The following is a 12,624-nucleotide window of genomic DNA, read 5'->3' as shown; positions in this document are numbered from 1 at the left end:
TTTGTAGCGGGGCTGCTATTCCTCTCTCCTGGAACCCAGAATCAGAAAAGAGGGAAACAGACAAAGACACAAGATGAAGGCTCCTTCTACTGTCGATCCCTTTATTTCAGTTTATTACCGTACAGAATGTAGGCACTTCATTTCAAATCAGTTAACAGTCAATAGAATCACACACCAGGAGTGAGAACATTCAGGTATCTGTTAATGAGAGCAGAGCCCTGACTGGAACAGGTCCCTGAATTTGATGAAATAATCATTGGAAAAGGTTTCAGCTACTACATTGTAAAATACCGTTAATTAATTCAGTTATTTTCTCTAGAAATCGTAGTTTATAGAAAGATCTTCAGCATCCTTGATCAATTTCTGCCATTTGTGTTACTACAAAAATTAACAGGAGTTTTGAGCTAATCTCCCACAGATGGTGCAGCAATTTTCTGTGGAGACACTGCCCAAACATGCACAAGTTACATTCTCTTTATTGCAACTGTGATCAAGCATCAAGGATTAGACCCAAGTGCCTCCAGCAGATTCTCCCTCTCAAACTTGGAGAAATTAGTTTTGATTCAATAACTAATATATATATATTTTATATAAAACTGGTCCCACCAACAGTAGGACAGTAAGACACAATCATTAGGGTGTTTCAGAGAATGGTTTCCAGAAAAAGGCTGGGTGAACACTGCATTTAACCCACTCCCAACCAGCTGTACAGAGAACTCCCTCTCAAATGTTGCTCCATTTGCTTTTTTGGCCAATTCTCCTTCAGACAATTTTACTCTGGACTGTATGTGCGCAGGCATGTGTGGGCTGGGGAGGGGAGAATTGAGTGCATGTAACTGTTCTTACTGTTCCTGATTTTTCCTTTTCCCATCTAAATAAACTATATTCTAACTCCTACAAAAGCAACAATTTCCTGCAGCAAACTTGCCCCGTCCAGAGAAAGTTGCTAATTTAAGAAGTGTTAATGCCCTGGTTCCATCTGGGTGAGGAATTTGGTTCAGCAGCAGGCAACATCATGCACCCTGCAGGCACACAGACATCAACCCCAAAAAACCTGGGCACATAGTCCCCACGGCAAAAAGGTGAACAGGCTATTTACATCAGGAATTTGTGCGAGTGACAATATTCTAATCAGGAAGCAGATTCCAGCTTTGTAACCAGTGCTGGAAACCTGGAACAAAGCACAGAAAATGTTGGAAATATACTAGATTAATTAGTATCTGATACAGAGCAAGTTTAACCAGATGCAGCCCAAGTGTGGCCATCTCATTCCCAGGTGCTAACCTGTGCATTTCCAGCATGTTCTGTTTTTATTTCAGTTTTCAGTGCTAACAGAAGTTTCCTCACAATAGCTGAATAGGGAGTTTAATGGATACAGGCTGTGCTTTCAGATTGATCTGAGATGCTCTGCTCCCAAGTCAGTGCTCAAATAGAAATAATTGCAGATACTGCAGGCAAGTGAATGAGAGAAAGGTGCATAGGACAGTAACCCAAAGGGAGCTGGTACTCCTGTACAGGGCAGGGGTACCCAGTAAAGGGCAGGATGGGCAGGGCTGGTACCCCAGTACAGGCAGGGCAGGGGCTGGTACCCCAGTACAGGCAGGGCAGGGGCTGGTACCCCAGTACAGGGTGGCGGAGGCAGGTTGAGGAGTTCAAGGGCTGAAGACAGGTTGATAAAGTTCCATTTTGTTTGGATCAAGTAGTGCACTAGCTGTAACTGCTGGCTGTATCTCAGCCAATTTAAATATTGTTTACTACACTCCTTTATCTAGAGGCCACTGAATGAGAATTTTCTGGCCTGCGGGCGTATGCCAGGAGTATTGATTTAGACTAGATTCCTAGTCACGATACCCTGAACCCAACAAAAACAAGAAACAAAGTGGATATGTACCGGTGTGATGTAGAGACAAATTAACAAGCTGTTATGTTGCTGGTTCCCAGTTCACTGTGTCTCAGCATTTGTGTCACATCAGCGAGAGATAACAGCCAGTGAACTGAGCTTGGGGAAGAGCTGCAAGAACTCCAACAGCCAGAAACATCCAACACAAGAGAACCATAAACCCTCCATCAGAACAATTCAGCAACATTTAACAAACGGAGACGGTTGAACTGGTTCATTTTGTAATTTTCAATAGCTGACAAGCTGATCTCTGGCAGCTAGGCACAGGTCAGAACAAGTGCAAAATTCAGCGGAGAGTAAATGATAAACATCCACCTACAGACGGACACGTGTTATCAGCATGAGGCCAACAGGACGTTCACTGGCTGAGCTCAGCCTGCTACACAACATGACCCGAAATTCAAATATGTTCCTGAACCTCAGGTCCTGCAGTCACTGACCAGAGAATAAATTTCTAGTCGCTGGAGTTTAAAAAAATTTAAAGATTACAATCAGATTCTTCAAGCCACCATATTTTCACGCAAAGAACCCATCAGCCACAAAATAAACCTCTGCTGCAGTCAGTGCATGGTCCACAGCATCTCCCCCGCTTCACCTCCAGGGTTTGGTCTCAATACCAACCCCCTAAACAAGGCTTTCCTCCCAGAATACCTTCCTGCCCAAGCTCACTCTCTGACTACTCCATCCAAGGTTTCCATTCCTTTACTCCTCACTCCCACCCACTCTAATACCTCACCAGAACATAGGCTCCACTAATTCCTCCCCTTCGACTGGTTACCCCCTCCCGACCAGACAGTTTGCTGCTGCACTTCCTAATTCCATTGATTACTCTTTCACACTACCAGCCTGCTGACGTCAGTGCAATGTAATAGCGCCTGAACCTCTCTTCCAACTCCACTCCGTATCCTCACCTTCCCAAGTGTACTAAAGGCCACACGATGTGAGGGAGCAGGACTTGTTCAAATCCCCCAACACTCACTGCTCCGATTGCTTGCAGCGTCAGTGCAATGGGGATGAGACAGCATAAAACTTTGATGTTTATTACCTCCTTCCACACACCAAAAAATGTAAGTAGATGCCCGGAGATAGGACAAGCCAACATGGTTATAATTCTTTGATTTATGCAATGTCTCTGGGAACAATGATCCCAACAGATGAAAAAAGGCACTAATTTTATTATTTAGGGAGCGTAAAGTTTCTCAATCAGGCAGATCAAGGGAGCAGTGAGTGAGAGAAACTATATCCAATTCTATTGCTGGGGAAACAAAAAAAAAGTAAATCCTTGTTTAAATAAAGTTCAGTTAAGAACATCTTGGTGCTCCCAGATAGTGTGAAAAGCCAAGAGATCTGGATAACACTCTGGTAAATGCGGGTCCTGCCCTTCACACCACCACTGCCCCTCAGCGGATTAAATGCGTGAGAATAAGGTCGGGCTAATCAACTATAGCCTACAATAAAATGCTTCACAGGATAAATCCCACTGTTTAATCCAGTAGGGAATGCTCGGCTGTCCGGATAATTGTGGGCCGGGTCGGAGCAGCGGGTGGTCTTCTGCTGAGGGGAGACAAAAAAACGGGGGTCAATATAATAGTGAAAGAAACAGGAGCAAGTCAGGGTTCAATTCAACATCTCCCGGCACAGCAGTCAGTACAGAGCTGGTATCTGCTTTTATACTTTCTTTCTACCCTTCGTATCACAACGTTCCATTAATTGCACACAAAACGACAGGAGAAATAGTACTTGACTGAGCATATGCACTGGAGAGGGACACCTGGCAGCCCAGGGTCACTCCCCACTGTCCAGGATGAGTCACGCAGAACTACAGTTTAGACCATGAGTCAGAAGTTCAGCAGAGCGCTGCAACTTGTCAGAGGTGCAGCACTCCCCCATGGCCGAGTTTCGGAATAAGGTTTGAAATGTCTCAGATACCACCCCTGCTCCGCTACCCCCATCACCCCAGACTTTCTTCATCAGAATGGTCGATTTTCATGTGTGAAATATTAACAGTAGTGTGAGGGAAGAAGTGAGATAGTGAGTGTAAGGAGGGGGGCACTGACAGGCAGAGGCCACCACTGAGTTACTTCCCCTCTCTAAGCCAAAGTGACCAAGGCCAAATAAAGCTCCAACTTTTACCTGAGAACAGCGACCACAGCACAGACCCAGCCAGTCTGAGGTTCACACTTTATATTCAGCAACTGTCCGGTTAAATCTCAGATGATTCTTTCCCTCTTGCACCAGCCCCTGCCCCAGTCCCACTTATCACCCCCAGACCAGCATGCAAAACAGACAAGACGGTTATCTTACAAGTCAATTTTTCATGGCTTTCACTGAGCCCCAGGAATAAACAGAGTGGACTGAACAACGTCTCCTGTTAAAGCAGTGGCTGGAGCGTTGGAGTTAGGGAGGTTCAGATTGGACTGAATGAGGTGTTGAGGTTGCAGCGAGATGAAGGATGTGTAAAAACTCAACATTACAGAGAAAAGCACAAACTAAACACAAAAATCATACCATGAACACTGGCCCCTTCATTCCTCATTAATGGGTAACATACGGCACTTGCCGATCCTGGGATGTTTGCCGAGCACAATTTTGCCCAGACCACAGCTTCCAGGTCTGTGAGTAACCATCATCCAGGTGCAACACACACACCAGCCTTTGCAGAAGATGACCAATGACTAACTATTCCTACTGTACTGTTCTACATATCCCAGGGCATGAGGGAAAACAAAAAAGGTAAAAATAATTCTGGTTTTCAGTGTAGAAACAGGAGAGGGAGGACACTGTAAATGAACCACCAATAACTAAACATCAGGGACTGCAGAATTAGAATAGTACAAAGCTCCAAACACAGGGTGTAAGGCAAGTACAAGCTTCAGAAACCGGTGAGGCTGAAATGGCTCCCAGCTAAAGAGGAACTGTATTTTACTGTGAGGAGAGCTTGAAGTTGCAGAATGGCAGCAGATTGAACAAACAGGCAATTGCCAGAAGCCAGAGTGAGATGCAAGCATGCACACACAGACCTCACACTCCCACTTACCACCCTCAATCCCTCACACACACACACACCATACATGCCTGTCCCCTGCACCGTCTAATAAGCAGGGTGGGCTGAAGTTGAGACATACCTGGGCAGCCCGGGAGGGCCAGGTGGGATACGCGCTGGCCTGGAAGGAATCTGAGGTGGTGCCCCAAAGGCATCATTAGTGGGAACAGGCCTGGAGGGAATGGGAGGAGCTCCAAAACTCGCCATAGGAGTTGGCATTAACATAGGGCCTGGAGTCTGTCCCCGAACCCCGGGAGGTCGTCCTGGTGGGCCCACTGCAGAGTGGGGTCTGCGCTGAGGTGTTGGACTATGGGAGAAACAAACCAGAAACTTCAATTACAATCCAACCTCCCAAACAATGTGCAACATTACAGTTTATACACAGACCCCACCCCCTCATCCCCCACCCACCCCCACACAGCAAAGCCACCCCTCCCACCTGCAATCCCTCCTCAACGACACCCCTCCCACCCAGAGTTAAGAAGCAGAAAAGTTCTGCATTGATGCAAGCTGCCTTGCACTTGAAGCTGTTGGTGAGTCCTGGCAGCTATGAGCTGGATCAGTTTGAGCTATAAACACAAGCAGCTGGAATGTAAAATGGGGACAGTTTACAGCACATTGAGTGCAGTTGAGCTTCTCAGAAACAGGATCTGACTAACGTGACTGCTTCAAGGAGGAAGACAGCGTTTTTTTTTCCTTCATGGGATGTGAGCATCGCTGGCTAGGCCAGCATTTACTACCCATCCCTAATTGGCCTCGAGGTGGTGGTGGTGAGCTGCCTTCTTAAACAATTGTAGTCCTGTGGTGTAAGGAGGGAGTTTCTCAACACAATAGTGGGTGTCCTCAATGTGAAGACAGGACTTTGTCTCCACAAGGACTGTGCGGTGGGCACTCCTATCAATACTATAAAGGACAGCTGCATCTGCGACAGATAGACTGGTGAGGACGAGGTCAAGTAGGTTTTTACCCTCTTATTGGTTCTCTCACCACCTGTAGCAGGGGAGGACCCACCATCCGTGGTTAACTAAAATGTTAAAGACAGTATCAAACCTAAAGGCATATAATTGCGCAAAGATGGGAGGCAGGTCAGAAGATTGGACAGAATATAAAAAACAGCAAAGAATGACTACAAGATTAACGAGGAGAGAAAAATTAGAGTATGCGTGAAAGCTAGCTAGAAATATAAAAACAAAATACGAAGAGTTTCTATAGATATTAAAAAGTAAAAGGGAATAACATTTTGGCATGGATAGAAGATTGGTTAGCTAACAGGAAACGGAGAGTAGGCATAAATGGGTAATTTTCTGGTTCGCAAGATGTAACGAGTGGTGTTGCCACAGGGATCTGTGCTGGGGCCTCAACTTTTTACAATTTATATAAATGACTTAGATGAAGGGACCGAAGGTATGGTTGCTAAATATGCTGATGACACAAAGATAGGTTGGAAGAGGACTTAAGGAGGCTACGAAGGGATATAGATAGGTTAAGTGAGTGGGCAAAGACCTGGCAAATGGAGTATAATGTGGGAAAATGTGAAATTGTCCATTTTGGCAGGAAGAATAAAAAAGCATATCATCTAAATGGTGAGAGATTGCAGAGCTCTGAGATGCAGAGGGATCTAGGTGTCCGAGTGCACGAATAGCAAAAGGTTAGTATGCAGGTATAGCAAGTAACTAGGAAAGCTAATAGAATGTTATTGTTTATCTTGAGGGGAATTGAATACAAAAGTAGGGATGTTATGCTTCAGTTATAGAGCATTGGTGAGACCACATCTGGAGTACTGTGTACAGTACTGGTCTCCTTATTTAAGGAAGGATGTAAATGCGTTGGAAGCAGTTCAGAGAAGGTTTACGAGACGAATACCTGGAGCTACCTAGCCACTCTTGGTGTTGGACATAGAAGTCCCCCACCCAGAGTACATTCTATGCACTTGCTACCCTCAGTGCTTCCTCCAAGTGGTGTTCAACACTGAGGAGTACTGATTCATCAGCTGAGGGTGGGTGGTAGATGGTAATCAGCAGGAGGATTTCTTGCCCGTGTTTGACCTGATGCCATGAGACTTCATGGGGTCTGGAGTAAATGTTGAAGACTTCCAGGGCCACTCCCTCCTGACTGTACACCACTGTGCCACCACCTCTGGTGGGTCTGTCCTGCTGGTGGGACAGGGCATACTCAGGGACAGTAACCACATTTGGAGGGGGGACAGTGAGGTGGGGCAAGAGGGTGCTGAGAGTGGCACGCAGTGGGTAGGAAGTCAAGGGGCATGGGGAGTCCAGGGAGAGCCACACAGCGACGATTAATGAGACTTTATAGCTGGGCAAGTGGAGGGGACCAGGGCTGCCGTCAGACTAACCTGTACACTTCACTCCCCTGCACCCTGCCACCCAGCCCAGACTCTCAGTCCTATCACCCTCCACGTCTGCTTACCTGTGTCCCCCTGACTGGACGGAGAGCCAGGAGTCATCAACTGGAGGAGGCAGGGGTGCGGTGATGGTGGTGGTGCTGATGTCCCCGATGATGCGGAGAGCTTCTTTGATGGCGTGATACATTCGTAGCATTTCATCGCGTCTCTGCGCTTGCTCAGCCGACTCCTCCATTAAGCTGCTTTGGTCCGTGGATGAGTACAGGAAGGCAAGTAACTCCGAGTGGATAAAGTCCTTGGTCTGTCAGAAGAAAAACAGCTCTCACCCTTGGTGTGTAGTCCCTCCCTCACTGAATAGGATCTGCCACCCCACCCATAGCCACAGTTGCAGTGAGAGCTAGAGACCCGCACTGAACATTGTGCTGACCAGAAGTGGATTAGCTCAGGCGATCATTTTCAGCCTGACACCAACACCTTCCCAATCCCAACCCTCCTCAGTTGGTCGCACTCTTGCCTGAGTCACAAGGTTCAAGTCCCACTCCAGGACTTCAGCTCAAAAATCAAGGCTGACATTCCAGTGCAGTACGGTGAGTGTTGGAGGTGCCATCTTTCGGATGTGATGTTAAACCAAGGCCCTATCTGCCTGCTCGGGTGGATGTAAAAGATCCCACGGCACTACTTCAAAGAGTAGGGGGGTTCTCTCTGGTGTTCTGGCCAATTTCTATCCCTCAATCAACATCTCTAAAACAGATTATAAAATATGAAAGGTCTGTGACCTGAAATGTTAATTCTGCTTCTCTCTCCACAGAGGCTGCTAGACCTGAGTATTTCCAGCATTTTCTGTTTTTATTTCAGATTTCCAGCATCTGCAGAATTTTGCTTTTATTTAATCACAAAGAGAGATTATTTGGTCATCATCAGACTGCTGTTTGTGGGATCTTGCTGTGTGCAAATTGGCTGTCGCGCTTTCTACATTGCAACAGTGACTGTACTTCAGAAGTATTTTATTGTAAAGCACTGAGATGTCCAGTGGTTGTGAAAGATGCTATATACAACCATATGAATTAGGAGAAGTAGGCCATTCAGCCCGTCGAGCCTGCTCTGCCATTTATGATGATCATGGCTGATCTGTTTCTGTCTCGAATTCCACCCCCGATAATCTTTGATTCCCTTGCCTAACAAGCTTCTATCTACCTCCACCTTAAAAATATTCAATGACCCCGCCTCCACCACCTTCTGAGACACAGAATTTAAAAGAAAATAATTCTCCACGTCTCTGTCCTAAAAGATCGACCCCTAATTTTCAAACTGTGCTCCCCAGTTCTGGAATCACCCACAAGAGGGAACATCCTTTCCACATCCACCTTGTCAAGACCGTTCAGGATCTTCTATACTTCAATCAGATCTTCCCTCACTCTTCTAAACTCCAGTGAAAACAAGCCCAGTCTGTCCAACCTTTCCTCATAAGACAACCCGCTTATTCTAGGTATCAATCTAGTAAACCTCCTCTAAACCGCCTCCAACGCATTTACATCCTTCCTTAAATAAGGAGACCAAAACTGCATAGTATTAGAGATGTGGTCTCGGTATACCATTTTGGATACTGTTTGGTGGGGGGGGGACGACTTACCAGGGGTAAGCAATGGGGTACAGGTCTCTGGCGCAGAGTCTGTCCCTGTTGCTCAGAAGGGAAGGGGAAGAGGAGCGGAGCATTAGTCATTGGGGACTCCATAGTTAAGGGAACAGATAGGAGGTTCTGTGGGAACGAGAGAGACTCACTGTTGGTGTGTTGCCTCCCAGGTGCCAGGGTTCGTGATGTCTCGGATAGTGTTTTTGGGATCCTTAAGGGGGAGGGGGAGCAGCCCCAAGTCGTGGTCCACATAGGCACCAACGACATAGGTAGGAAGAGAGATGGGGATTTAAGGCAGAAATTCAGGGAGCTAGGGTGGAAGCTTAGAGCGAGAACAAACAGAGTTGTTATCTCTGGGTTGTTGCCCATGCCACGTGCTAGCGAAGCGAGGAATAGGGAGAGAGAGGAGTTGAACACGTGGCTGCAGGGATGGTGTCGGAGGGAGGGTTTTGGTTTCCTGGATAATTGGGGCTCTATCTGGGGTAGGTGGGACCTCTACAAACAGGATGGTCTTCACCTGAACCAGAGGGGTACCAATATCCTTGGGGGTGGGGGGGGGAGATTTGCTAGTGCTCTTCGGGGGGGTTTAAACTAATTCAGCAGGGGAATGGGAACCTAAATTGTAGTTCCAGTGTACAGGATGTTGAGAGCAGTGAGGTCAGGGATAAGGTTACAAGGACGCAAGAGGGCACTGGCAAGCAAGAACTTGGTTTAAAGTGTGTCTACTTCAACGCCAGGAGCATCCGGAATAAGGTGGGTGAGCTTGCAGCATAGGTTGGTACCTGGGATCTCAATGTTGTGGCCATTTCGGAGACATGGGTAGAGCAGGGACAGGAATGGATGTTGCAGGTTCCGGGATTTAGATGTTTCAGTAAGAACAGAGAAGATGGTAAAAGACGGGGGGTGTGGCATTGTTAATCAAGGAGAGTATTACGGCGGCAGAAAGGACGTTTGAGGACTCATCTACTGAGGTAGTATGGGCCGAGGTTAGAAACAGGAGAGGAGAGGTCACCCTGTTGGGAGTTTTCTATAGACCTCCAAATAGTTCCAGAGATGTAGAAGAAAGGATAGCGAAGATGATTCTCGACAGGAGCGAGTGTAACAGGGTAGTTGTTATGGGGGACTTTAACTTTCCAAATATTGACTGGAAATACTATAGTTCGAGTACATTAGATGGGTCAGTTTTTGTCCAGTGTGTGCAGCAGGGTTTTCTGACACAGTATGTAGACAGGCCAACCAGGGGCGATGCCACATTGGATTTGGTACTGGGTAATGAACCCGGCCAGGTGTTAGATTTAGATGTAGGTGAGCACTTTGGTGATAGTGATCACAACTCGGTTAGGTTTACCTTAGCGATGGCCAGGGACAGGTATATACCGCAGGGCAAGAATTATAGCTGGGGGAAAGGAAATTATGATGCGATTAGGCAAGATTTAGGATGCGTAGGATGGGGAAGGAAATTGCAGGGGATGGGCACAATCGAAATGTGGAGCTTATTCAAGGAGCAGCTACTGCGTGTCCTTGATAAGTATGTACTTGTCAGGCAGGGAGGAAGTTGTCGAGCGAGGGAGCCGTGGTTTACTAAAGAAGTTGAAGCGCTTGTCAAGAGCAAGAAGGCGGCTTATGTTAGGATGAGACGTGAAGGCTCAGTTAGGGCGCTTGAGAGTTACAAGCTAGCCAGGAAGGATCTAAAGGGAGAGCTTAGAAGAGCGAGGAGAGGACACGAGAAGTCATTGGCGGATAGGATCAAGGAAAACCCTAAGGCTTTCTATAGGTATATCAGGAATAAAAGAATGACTAGAGCTAGATTAGGGCCAATCAAGGCTAGTAGTGGGAAGTTGTGTGTGGAATCAGAGGAGATAGGGGAAGCGTTAAATGAATATTTTTCGTCAGTATTTACAGTAGAGAAAGAAAATGTTGTCGAGGAGAATACTGAGATACAGACTACTAGGCTAGATGGGATTGAGGTTCACAAGGAGGAGGTGTTAGCAATTTTGGAAAGTGTGAAAATAGATAAGTCCCCTGGGCCAGGTGGGATTTATCCGAGGATTCTCTGGGAAGCCAGGGAGGAGATTGCAGAGCCTTTGTCCTTGATCTTTATGTCGCCATTGTCGACAGGAATAGTGCCGGAAGGCTGGAGGATAGCAAATGTTGTCCCCTTGTTCAAGAAGGGGAGTAGAGACAGCCCTGGTAATTATAGACCTGTGAGCCTTACTTCGGTTGTGGGTAAAATGTTGGAAAAGGTTATAAGAGACAGGATTTATAATCATCTTGAAAAGAATAACTTCATTAGCGATAGTCAGCACGGTTTTGTGAAGGGTAGGTCGTGCCTCACAAACCTTATTGAGTTTTTGAGAAGGTGACCAAACAGGTGGATGAGGGTAAAGCAGTGGATGTGGTGTATATGGATTTCAGTAAGGCGTTTGATAAGGTTCCCCACGGTAGGCTATTGCAGAAAATACGGAAGTATGGGATTGAAGGTGATTTAGTGCTTTGGATCAGAAATTGGCTAGCTGAAAGAAGACAGAGGGTGGTGGTTGATGGCAAATGTTCATCCTGGAGTTTAGTTACTAGTGGTGTACCGCAAGGATGTGTTTTGGGGCCACTGCTGTTTGTCATTTTTATCAATGACCTGGATGAGGGTGTAGAAGGGTGGGTTAGTAAATTTGCGGATGACACGAAGGTTGGTGGAGTTGTGGATTTTGCCGAAGGATGTTGTAGGTTACAGAGGGACATAGATAGGCTGCAGAGCTGGGCTGAGAGATGGCAAATGGAGTTTAATGCGGAAAAGTGTGAGGTGATTCACTTTGGAAGGAGTAACAGGAATGCAGAGTACTGGGCTAATGGGAAGATTCTTGGTAGTGTAGATGAGCAGAGAGATCTTGGTGTCCAGGTACATAAATCCCTGAAAGTTGCCACCCAGGTTAATAGGGCTGTTAAGAAGGCATATGGTGTGTTAGCTTTTATTAGTAGGGGGATCGAGTTTCGGAGCCACGAGGTCATGCTGCAGCTGTACAAAACTCTGGTGAGGCCGCACCTGGAGTATTGCGTGCAGTTCTGGTCACCGCATTATAGGAAGGATGTGGAAGCTTTGGAAAGGGTGCAGAGGAGATTTACTGGGATGTTGCCTGGTATGGAGGGAAGGTCTTACAAGGAAAGGCTGAGGGACTTTAGGTTGTTTTCATTAGAGAGGAGGAGGAGGAGAGGTGACTTAATAGAGACATATAAGATAATCAGAGGGTTAGATAGGGTGGATAGTGAGAGTCTTTTTCCTCGGATGGTGATGGCAAACATGAGGGGACATAGTTTTAAGTTGAGGGGTGATAGATATAGGACAGATGTTAGAGGTAGTTTCTTTACTCAGAGAGTAGTAGGGGCGTGGAACGCCCTGCCTGCAGCAGTAGTAGACTCGCCAACTTTAAGGGCATTTAAGTGGTCATTGGATAGACATATGGATGAAAATGGAATAGTTTAGGTCAGATGGTTTCACAGGTCAGCGCAACATCGAGGGCCGAAGGGCCTGTACTGCGCTGTAATGTTCTATGTTCAATGCCCTGTATAACTGAAGCATAAAATCCTTACTTTTATTTTCAATTCCTCTCGTAATAAAGGATAGCATTCCATTAGCCTTATTGATGACTTGCTGTACCTGAATACTAACCTTTTGTGACTCATGTACTGGAACACCT

At 46.5% G+C, this 12,624-nt stretch overlaps 1 protein-coding gene across 9 annotated transcripts in view; it reads right to left on the bottom strand.

The window, feature by feature from the left end:
• Positions 1-12,624, bottom strand: part of dnm2a (dynamin 2a) — a 75,045-nt gene that overhangs the window by 3,063 nt on the left and 59,358 nt on the right. For 4 of the 9 annotated variants that reach the window (XM_068021368.1, XM_068021372.1, XM_068021367.1 and 1 more), the window contains 3 exons: positions 7,371-7,606; positions 5,026-5,250; positions 85-3,454 (listed from right to left, as the gene is read on the bottom strand). In XM_068021368.1, coding sequence (XP_067877469.1) covers positions 3,385-3,454; positions 5,026-5,250; positions 7,371-7,606 — 531 coding nt within the window. In that variant the 3' untranslated portion in view covers positions 85-3,384. Of the gene's footprint in view, positions 1-84; positions 3,455-5,025; positions 5,251-7,370; positions 7,607-12,624 lie in introns of those variants that run through there. The other 5 variants (XM_068021370.1, XM_068021369.1, XM_068021376.1 and 2 more) reach the window with 2 other exon arrangements.

This window comes from Heterodontus francisci, chromosome 43 (genome assembly GCF_036365525.1).
Source record: "Heterodontus francisci isolate sHetFra1 chromosome 43, sHetFra1.hap1, whole genome shotgun sequence".
Lineage (NCBI taxonomy): Eukaryota > Metazoa > Chordata > Chondrichthyes > Heterodontiformes > Heterodontidae > Heterodontus > Heterodontus francisci.
This window is presented reverse-complemented; position numbering and strand designations above follow the sequence as displayed.